Source organism: Apostichopus japonicus, chromosome 18 (genome assembly GCF_037975245.1).
Source record: "Apostichopus japonicus isolate 1M-3 chromosome 18, ASM3797524v1, whole genome shotgun sequence".
Lineage (NCBI taxonomy): Eukaryota > Metazoa > Echinodermata > Holothuroidea > Aspidochirotida > Stichopodidae > Apostichopus > Apostichopus japonicus.
The window spans coordinates 19,151,920-19,163,112 of NC_092578.1; the positions used below are offsets into that span (position 1 = coordinate 19,151,920).

The following is an 11,193-nucleotide window of genomic DNA, read 5'->3' on the forward strand; positions in this document are numbered from 1 at the left end:
AGAATGTGCCCCCCCCCCCGGGTACACATTGATGTACTCCCAATACACGTAGAGATTGAGTGAATCAAATCTGTACAATTATTATAGGTAAATGGCTTTCATATAATATATGCAACAGTGAGAAACCAAGCAGGATATAACATAGGTTGTACACAATTCGTTTGGGACTAGGAAAGCTGTGATTGCGTCTTTGAAATTGTTAATGAACAAGGTAGGCCAAATTAAGATCCTACATCGGTGATAAGTGGTATTCCTAGATATAACAATAAAAAGCATTAGGCCGGCGTTTGATGGTTTGAACCGTAAATTGGCATGAGTTAACTTTGTAAATTGTAGGTCTAGACCTAATGTTGACTTAGCCTAGGCCTAGGCCTTCTCTTCGGCTGTGACTAGTGTTAGCCTAATGTTAACTAGCCTAGGTAACAAGGTATTAGGATGAGAATAGGCTAGGCCTGATGTAGGCTACAATAACTTGGATAGATGACGCAAGGGTCTAGGACAATACTAGAGACGGAAACATTACTTTCTACTTCAGTCATTGTCTCAGTGAATTGGGGAATTATAGTCAAAATATAGCCCAGGCTATTTTTCAAAGGCCTATCCTTGATATGCACTTGGTGGACAGTAGGACCAGTGCTGTGGGCGAGTGGATAAAGAAGGTGGAATTTGAAGCAATGAGGCTTAGCAATGGGAGGTTTGGGGTTTGATTCTCAGCCGAGTCAGAGTAAGGTGGGGTTTTCATCCAAGATCAATCTACGGTTTTCCCATCTGAAATGACTTTCTAACTTGAAAAGATTCTAAATTTGAGTTCAAATGTTGAATTAGAAGCCACCTGACTTGTTAAGATGTAATCCATAAGCCCTTGCAGGTGTCTCCCACATTTGTGGGCGCTAAAGCATCGTAAAAATAACTGCTGATGATTAATATTATTATTTGGCCTATGGTGGTAACTGGTATCGGTCAACAGCAGTAACCTTGTGTAACTTCACGTATTGTGTTATGCCGCAGTGGCACAGATACAGACACTCTAGTTGCCATGTCAGTAAGTCAAGTTGTATATAATTTTTCAATCTCAAACAAGGAAACATTACTTAAGTAAATTATTCCACGGATGTAAACTTCACTGCAAGAGCAAATTTACAGACATTTTTATTTGCTTCGAGCAATTTTGACTCCCAACCTTTACAAGTATAGTTCTCAACATTTACGGCAGAATTTGGTCAAACCATCAATGAAATCACATAGCTGAAGAAAAGTTCACTAAATCACTAGGCGAGATCATCATGATCGCTATCCTTTATTACGAGAAGATTATTAGACTTACTATCATGAATTTACCATATATCAGACACATGGTGTTCAGGTACTTGGTCTTTCCCTAAACACTGCAGCATAATACACCCAGACTATTGCAAATTACACACACAATGCTATCTTAGGGGAACCTACAGATTATGTATAAATAATGAAAGAAGGTTGAGACAAGTAAGAAACAAAGAGTACAAGAAAGAAATAAAATGACAATTGTTCGGGTTTGTTTTCAAGTTCATGTATATTTTGTAGAGTAATATCATTCATTGCTTGTATGTCTATTCTAGCATCCTTAAAAATGTCTCAACCACCAAACCCCTACGCAGGTGGGATGCCAGGAAAGAGAACACCAGAGATGCCACCAAATCCATACCATGGGGGACATCCAGGTCAGAGGTCACCATGGGGTCATTCATCTCCACGGCACTTCAACCAATATTCCAATTCAAGGCAGGTCCACACATTAAATTTAATACGTACAGTATGTTTATCGGGTGGATGAGTTTAATTATTGAAATGTGAATGCGACAACCAGTGCACGTTTAATGATCTCAGTGGACTAAGAGTACCTAATAGTTCCAATTTAACTCTGTATGTGAAGTTATTCCACGTAAGTCTCCGAGGCAAGATTTGTAGTAATAATATTATTGGTTGCTTCTCCATGCAAAGCTGAAAAGTGATTCTAAATTTGCTGTGATTCTAACTGCCTGCTTTTTATTTTACAGACAGCATAGTCAGAGCATGCCAAGTAACCAGTGGGGATATTCCCCTCACCATTCTGGAGGAAGTCCTCACTTTACCCCACCACACAAGCCAAGTTACTCTCCTATCCCCATGCAGCCTTTCTCAACACCGTATTCCAACAACAGGGGTCAGAGAGGGCGACCTTCCATGGGTGCAGGTAATACACCGTATGGGGACAAAAGACAGGGACAGAAGACATTCCACAAAGACAGGAGGTTCTCAGGTGGCGGTGGTGGACGAGGAGGTCATAAGGTAGGGAAACAATGTTCTGCACTGTTTATGATGTTGCCTGTTAATAGGTTACATCGTAGAGATGTATGTAACATAATATATTAACTATAACTTAATTGTTATATTTTCCCCCACTTTCAGAGAGGATCAGATGCTCCCATTGAGCGATATGTAAAGGATGACATGTTGCAAAACCCCTGGGCTGAGCTGGAGAGAAGAGAGGGAAATCCCCCCGCTGCAACGTAGGTCGTCCGATACTTGAGGTTAGTCAACTATTTCTCCTTAAGTAGAAGAGAGAGACAGAGAAGAACAGAAAAGTCAAAATTAGCAAGCTAGTGCAACCATGATTCAGAACTAGATTTGTGCGTAAGAAATTTGACTGTTAACGAATGGTTTTCCCCAAAAAGAGTGAGAAACAGTTGTTATCGCCTGTTGTACTTACTGCTAAATCTCCTTTTTTATTTCTTTTATTTTTGCAGACACATAGTCAGAAATGTTCCTCAAGTGCTGAATTGTTAATAAATGTTAATTTTTAAAGAGTTCCAATACCGCCAGTTCTTATGAATCCTGGTGTAGTTCATACGAACCTGATGCTTCGTCAAGAATGTTTTCTCTAGATAGATATTTTGTTTTCACATGTCAGCTCTGCATATTCATAATCGAAGCTTCCTATCTTGTAAATTAATATCGTCTAGTTTAAAAGTGAGCATTTATAAGCATATTACTTGTATCCTCAGTTGTCAGAAAGGTGCAGAATGGGTTACGGCCAGATGCTCACATGTCTACACTGCTAGGTTACAATAAATGTGCATGAGAAAATGGAATGTATGTGGTTGTTGGGAGATTCGCTGTATCTATCCTAGTTGATACTTTACTTGAGTTAGCATACAGTATATGGTTTCAAGTTCTCAGGGTGGGTGGAAAATATTCTGCACTGGAAATTTATTGATATAGTTCACTCCTTGCTTACTTATCCTAACCTTAATACATATATGCACTCTGATCCTCCTAGCCCACCACAAAAACTGATAGCAGTTGTGCTCCCCCCTCCCCCCCCCCACCTAAATTGATCCACTTAAGGTCACTACCCACTTAAGTTCCTCTTCCTATCATCATGAAGACTGAAAACAACTTCCAAGTGCTCATATATTTGACAATTGCTTGAAGCCCGTTTGGGTTAGTGGTTTGGTTAAGATTCCTGATAACATTTTTCATCCCTCCATCAAGCACTCTGTGTGTGGAAATTAATGTAACTCTCTCTGTTAAACAATCCTCAAACAAAGATATAACAAATACATGAAACACATGTCTAATGTCAATTTTTATTATGATTACACAATCTTTCTGCACAGAGAATATGTATTAAGTTACTCTTTCTACTATATTAACTCCTTCAACACTTCTGTTAGTGCTTTAGTCAAGTCTTGCAACACCTTCCCAACAATTGTATCTATTCCTAGACTAATAAGATTCGTAGGATACGTATAAGATACAGGTCAATACTATGACAACCATTGGATCAAGCTGATCAGGCAACTGGATCAAGCTGATCAGGCAAGCACTTGATCTAGCTGATCAGGAAACCACTTGATCAGGCTGATCAGGTAACCACTGGATCAAGCTGATCAGGCAACTGGATCAAGCTGATCAGGCAACCACTGGATTAAGCTGATCAGGCAACTGGATCAAGCTGATCAGGAAACCACTTGATCAAGCAAGCACATGATCAGGCTTAGAAACTGCAAATAACATGTTTTGTGGCAGATAGTGATAGAGCCTTAAAGGGTAGGTATATGAAAGTCTAGGCACTTTAGTAAGCAAAATGTGAATTGATAGGAAACAAGCCAGCTGTTTGTTAAAGGTTAGTAATGAAGCACTGAAAGCTGAATTAATATAGTCAAATCAAGTAGAGTTATGATCTTTTCTGAAACAAAGAAAAGTTTGTGAAAGGACATTAGTGATGTTATCAGGTCTGAAAGATCTTAGTTATGAGTGAACTGGTACATGTTCTTGATATGGTCAATGTTCTGAATGCATCTTGACTTGGTACCTCAAGCTATTTAAAATGAAATTACGAGTAGGCCTACTAAATTTCTGTATACAAATATCTGATTTTTGTTAACTTTCTAGGAGACTTGCCCCTATGCATAGATGGAGCAGAACAGTTGAGGAAGATGCCATTGTTCATCACGGATGGATTTGAACCATCCACAGTCTAGCTGTGCCACCAGGGCGTGATATTATAGAGATGACACAAAGTCCTCAACAGTTCTATGGAAGGCCGAACGAGTCTTTTCTTGGATAGATCAGTTTGAGTTGGAGGCGATAATTCATGAAAGCTTGAGGTAAAACATCTTATTCAGCTAATTCTGATGTAATGAGATGGCATGTACACTGTGCTAAGTGGGATAAAAGAGTATGCTGAAATTTGGATATATGCACAAAACCTGGACAGTTCTATGGAAGGCCAAATGAGCATTGTGGGGATATTAGAACTTGAGATGATGACAAATTCAGAATGTGTTGACATAAAGTATCTCGTGCAAGCTTATTCTGATACATTGCAATGGGTTTCTCCATATGCACCAAGTGATACGAATGTTGTGTGGAAATCTGAGGAATCTACTTCCAAATCAGGCTTCCCAGCTTTGATTGAAATACATAGTTTGCTCAGTAAAACTAACGATGGTGTTTCTTGGGTTTTGTCGAGCAATCTATTGAATTGCTGATATTGTGGCTAAATTTAATAGATATTGGTTGGACATACTGTCCAGTATTCCCTACTGACTTTATGTTATCATTTAAGGGAAATATATTAATGAATTAAAGCTTTAATTTTTATTGCAAAGAATCTGTGAACAAAAATCTATTTCCAGAACCTGTTTATATGGCATGATAAGGAAAATGAATGTCATGTCCAACATTGAAAGGTGTGTACTTTTACTTGTTCTAAAACTAGTGGACAAAAGAAGAGATTTAGTTTTAGTGGGCTAAATATGTGTGGTTCTTGCACTTCACAGGAGGAAATTCATCTCAATTCAGAGAGTATTTTTAGAAATTATAGCACCTCCTGGACTAGCAATGACAACATTTCTTCTTCAAACATTTGTGATTTACAAATTTTGTCTAAAAGATCCTTTGCAAGTGCTGTGAACATGTTCTATTATGGTGCAGACATACTGGGTGTTTGACCTAATATTTATCCAAAACATTTCCTTGGGGGGGGGGGAGTGGGAGGGGTTTTGAAAGTTATGACTAGCCACTACAACATTTATAGCTGTCAATGTATTTAATTTTGAAGTGAAATGAACATATATATATGTAATTTGCTTCATTCACTATTTATAAGCTTAGTCTGACAGTTGTCAATTTTATTTTAGTCTTCCGTTTTGTCTGTACAGTTTAAACAGATGGCTTCGTTTACATTTTAACCAACTATCCTGTAATCAAACACTTGGCATGAAGTAAGACAAACACACATGTGGAAAAAGGATTTCACTACTCCCAATGAAAAAGTTTTTGTCCTACAAAATTGGAAGTTTCATTCATTTGCAAACCTGTTAAGTCCATGCCTAATTAAATCATTTTAAGATTCCTTTCAGTGGGCTTTTATAGTATTCTTTTTTAATTCTTGTAAATTTCCATCATAAGTTCAGTAGGCCTATAAGCAAAACCAAGTTGTGGCAAACGCAACATCAAAAAAATACATATTTTAACAAATTATCTCTGTGGATTCAGTGGATAACCTAAATGCTTAGCATGTTTAAGTTCTGAAATCTCACTGGATTGAGGGTTATGTTAGGTCCGTTTCCCCGGATATCTCCTCCTTTTTCCACCTAGTTTATCATAAACATGTAGCATGGTCCATTTACAAAATTCAACTTGACAACTAACGATAGACACAGAGGTACACAATATGGATGATTTAGTTTGCCTGGAGGACAGTATGTTTTTGTTGTCATCATGGGAATACCCTGATGATTTTAGTAATGTATGAATGTGGGTGAAATTAGTCTACATTATTTTCAACTTTTATTACTCTTCTATCATGGACCTACGAGATACTCATTACATAAACCTCATTTTGTTCTGCTGCATAACATTCTGCACAGCTTCTTAAGTTTGCGGTTGGATTAAACATTTGTGACAAAGCTATTTGTAACTAATAAATTCCACTATGATCACAGGGATTATATTAATTATAGTAATGTTTTGTTTTGATGTTCATCTTTTTAAAGGCTGTATCATGTAAATTGTTCTTGTTAGTTTGAATACATTTTAGCTTCCGTATATTTTATCACAATCTAGCAGTTATGTTGTAATTCTTTGCTATGTTGCATTAATACAGAGGCTCCCCATTTTTCATTATTGAATAATTCATGGTTTCTGATTGAATGATTCAAGAGTGTATTACATTCATTGGAGCAATATCATTGGACAGTGGATACCACTGAAATTAATCAAATATGTTAATAATCATGGATTGTCTTTCAAACCACATGAAATTGTTTCACTAGTGTGATATTTATATCCATTTACATATTTCTTTGGTAGAAAGGGTAGTCGAAAGGTGTTAAAATTGGAAAGGCAAACTGGAGAGCCAATAGGCTTTATGATTCGTTGCAACATTCTCTATGGGAAAAGCAAATGTAACACTGCATGCTAGATTTGACCTTTGAACTAACAGGTGACAACAAAGTACTGGTAATCACATATGTAAATTAAGAAAGATGTTACTATGAGCTTTACTTTGGAGTAAACTGTCTTTGCAAGGTTTTTAGACTTTGACCTCTAATGACACTTGACTTTAACAAAAGGTAACTACACTTCTCGACTCACTAAGCTATTACATGGATTTTATTGTAACTTCATTTGTAGTTCATGTGTACAAGGTTTTTTACTTTTACATCTGTTGGCACTAATGACCTGTGACCTTTAAGAAGCAGTCTCAAGGTGTTAAAGAAGAAAACAAGAAAGCCAACAGGCTTAGTGATTCCTTGCAACATTCTCTATGGGGAAGCTCAATGTAACACTGCATGCAAGATTTTAAGATTTTGACCTTAAATGACCTTTGCCCAACAGATAACAACTAAGTTTTGGTAATTACAAATCTAAATTAATTGATCTAAATTCCAGCTTTACTTTGGAGTAAAGAGTCCTTACAAGCTTTTTTGACTTCAAATGACCTTTGATTAGAACTAACAAGTTCTTGACTCACAAATTCTTATTGACATACCAGATATGAAGTTCATTCAAACTTTATTTTTAGCTACTGTTTACAAGGTTTGTTGGCCAGTAATGACCTGTGACCTTAGGAAAAACAATTTCTCTTATTCACAAAATAGGTTCCATATGCTAGGTATCAAGTTCACCCAAGTTTTTACTTTATGAATTTACCTTGTTTTACCAGTTTGACTTTTAACCTCTGGTGACCTCAAATGACCTTTGCACAAACAGTACGGTTTCATTTTAACAGGTTGTTTCAGATTCTCATTCCAAAACACCAACTATTCAGCAATGGTACATTGTCGTGATCAAACAGTCGCAATGGAAGAAGGGGACTGGGAGTGGATCAAATTAATTAAACCAAGGCTATATCTTGAGTGACCTTTCTTGTTTCTTAATTTGCTTGAAGTTGCATGTTTTGTGTACTAACAGACCCTTGGTATTAGACATTATTTGAAGTTTGCGGAAGGGGGACAGACTGAATTTGAATGTGGGTGGGGCAGGGAACGCATGTTTACACTAACGCCCCCCCCCCCTTATACATTGGAGGTTACAAATTAGAAATACCACATTAGAAGGCTATTGCACTCCTCTCTCAACTTCAGATGGAATATTTTGCTTTTAGCTACTCATACAGCAAATATTTTCATTGTTATTAAATACTGTTGCATACAAATCACAATTGGGCAAGCTTTATGTCTTTCACCTGTATCACTAAGTGTAGGAGATGGGCAGATGTTTTATACTATTAATCTACTATGTAGACAGGCCGTAGGTAACAAAGCCTTGATTTTCACTTTTAATTCTTGATAAAGTGCCAGTTAATGTTACTGATTGAGACATTTCCAAAATAGTGCAACTTAATACTGTTTTTTGTCTTCTTTTGACTGAGGGGGTGAGTTATTAGCAGTGCAGTTTTTCCTCAAACTTCATTTGTAGAAGTCTCGGTTTATCTTGTGTAAACTACTTTCTTTTCTAAACAAAACATTCTGCAAGAAATACTGAGAAAGCCAATCACTTTCACAAACACTGGAGTTTATATAACCTTTACATTAGCGATCACAAATTCCCAGTGTTTGTAGGGCAAGAACTGTGTGGGTTAGAGTTTGACACGAACCATGTGGGGCAGTTGTTGTACATACTGGTAAACCTGTAACAGACCCAACTTGGGACAATTAATGGGGCTCAACTCAAACAAGGCACAAGGAGAATGATTCAAATAACACAGAAAATGAATCATGGGCGGTACCCAGAAGCATACTTTGAAAGTAAAATGGTCGTTTCAAAACTTAGCAGTTCATAACAGTAGAATGTTTCATTTCCACAATTTTATGGGATTCTTGTCATTAACCTTTGTAAACTGATGGTTTCTCAATCCTTCATCTGAAATATTCTGCCATTTGAACTTAACTACATCTACAAAATCATTTTCACATCTTTTCCTTGATGTATCTCAAAGTCTATAATTGTCCTGAATGGTATTCCACTAAGCAATCAATCATAAAAAGTGGTATGCAGATATACCTTCAAATATTTGTTGCTTTTCCCTCATCAGATAAGCCAATGCATTCGAGTAGGTTCCACCATTGTCATTTGATTCTCTCACTCTGAAGGCCTAATAAAGGGACGGTCCTACGTCCTTAGAGGGCAAAATAATATATTCGGTCTCAAATTAAACACACTTTAAGGAAAAACAAACTATCAAAAATTAACTGGGTCAGAAGAAACAACTAAATTCAAACTCTTTTCTTGCATGTTCATAACATATGTTACAAAAATGATAATTCTGTGCTTCAAGTCACACTGTGAACACATAATTTTGTTAGGAAATAATTTGATTTGATACCTAAATAAGTCACTACAATGTGGATTGTTTGTCACATCTTTTTGAAGGAAGACAAGATCCATTTCAATCTTAGAGAACACTTTGATTTCCAAAGAATGCTTCTGTTTACACCCATTTATCTTATTAATTAGTTTACGACCCTACCTGTTGTCTCAGTTTTTTCCTCCATCTCAGTCCTCAAACCACACAAGACGAAAAAGATCCACTTTAAATAAAAGTCTTCTTTTATTTGACAATTAAACAAGATATTAATTCCAGAGTTCCATTTTAATGGCTTTTCTACATCCACATTCCATCCTGATCGTTGTTTCATCCGTGCCAGAGTCCACTTGAAGTGATAATAAACAGAGCCATTATCCCCCTTATCTGCCACCTCCGTCAGAAGGAACAACCTTGTGATGTCTTCAAATTTCCTCTTCAGACGAGTGGTTCAAAAACGGCATCCTCTCCTTGCCTCCTCTTAGCACAGCAAATCCTCAGAAATGTTGATAGTGTCTCGTTCAAAGCAGTATACACATGACAAATACATTCATCCTTTATAACATCCGCTTTCATATAGAAAAGTATACATTTAATTATCAGCAAAAGGAGAGCTTTGTACTCTTTAGAGGGGTTAGAAGGGAAATAACAGCTGATATCAATCATCAAAATGGGATAAATTTGACATGTTATTGGGAGATAAATACTAGCTAGGTTTAAAGGAACTTTGTGAGTCTGCTTAAACAGTCCCCCCCCCCCCCGCCCCTTCCTTTCCCTGCTTGTAATATTACAATTAAGCCTACAGATATTGTTAGCCAAATGAACAAACACTACAGATCCCAATTCTCAGTTTCGTTCCACGACAGCAAATTAAAATATAGCGATCAATTTGTTATCAATGCTCAGGTTTGTCAATGTTAATATTTCTTATCATATACAAGCAACATATTGCGATAAAGAGTTACATCATTTAGGAATAGCAAAGTCTGTGAAATGTATTAAGGCAAAAATTCCTACCATAGAATATAATAATAACAAAACTTAAGTTATGTACTTATAATAAAAGATTTTAATTTCGAATAATATTAATCAAGTTGACCACAGGAATATTCTTATACTTCACTTTTAGATCTAATAAACATGTTAATCAGGTGAAATTATTCTCATTAAACTTTGTTTGCATTAAAAACAGCTCACTGAAATCACCTGGACCTACAGTATGAGCAAATGTAATGTATTTCCACTTGATACAACCACAATTAGCGATAAGAACTTGACAATGTCAAAATAAATTAAAACACTATATCAGAATCATATAGTCCAATGGAACTCTACAATATCTTGTTATGAAGTAACTAAGCTATTAATCAGTTTAAATTTTCAGATCACAAAGATAATCCTACTGGCATCAAATTAGAAAGCCAATAAGCTTTGTGGTCCCTTGTCACATTATATATGAGAACACTCAACAATTTTTCAAGTTGATTATTGATTTCACAGGATATACAAGGTTTAATGGGGACCTGCAATGAGGATGGCCTAAAATTAGGCTCTACAAGCCTACAGTGGAGTCCACAATGATTTTAGACTTTGTTGACCTCAAATGACATTTGATTAATGTATGTCGTCCAGTTACAGAGTTGTTGACAATTAACAATTCATAATCATGGACGTTAAATATGAATGTAAGAGACTGACTTCGGTCAGCTTGCGGCTTTGATAAGCCAATGAGGCTTCTTCGCGAGTTCCTGCTTGCAGGAGGATCTAATATACATACATACATACATTTGCCATCCATAGGTAACAATAGGGTCCTTTGACTTCTCTAACAAAAAAAAACTAAAACTGCATCAGTG

General features: G+C 36.5%; 1 protein-coding gene across 1 annotated transcript; it reads left to right on the top strand.

Moving 5' to 3' along the window:
- The first annotated feature begins 55 nt into the window (after positions 1-55).
- On the top strand, positions 56-8,376 carry LOC139958500 (uncharacterized). Its single transcript, XM_071955602.1, has 5 exons — positions 56-211; positions 1,599-1,765; positions 2,041-2,307; positions 2,428-2,549; positions 4,417-8,376. The coding sequence occupies exons 2-4, from the start codon at positions 1,610-1,612 to the stop codon at positions 2,530-2,532; spliced, it is 528 nt and encodes a 175-aa protein (XP_071811703.1). The 5' UTR covers positions 56-211; positions 1,599-1,609; the 3' UTR covers positions 2,533-2,549; positions 4,417-8,376.
- The last annotated feature ends 2,817 nt before the right edge of the window (positions 8,377-11,193 follow it).

Bases quoted from the DNA above. Each gene is read 5' to 3' on its own strand.
- LOC139958500 (XM_071955602.1), top strand. From the start codon at position 1,610: ATGTCTCAACCACCAAACCCCTACGCAGGTGGGATGCCAGGAAAGAGA. The intron at 1,766-2,040 runs GTCCACACATTA...TTTTACAGACAG, and splicing joins AATATTCCAATTCAAGGCAG to CATAGTCAGAGCATGCCAAG. The intron at 2,308-2,427 runs GTAGGGAAACAA...CCCCACTTTCAG, and splicing joins GTGGACGAGGAGGTCATAAG to AGAGGATCAGATGCTCCCAT.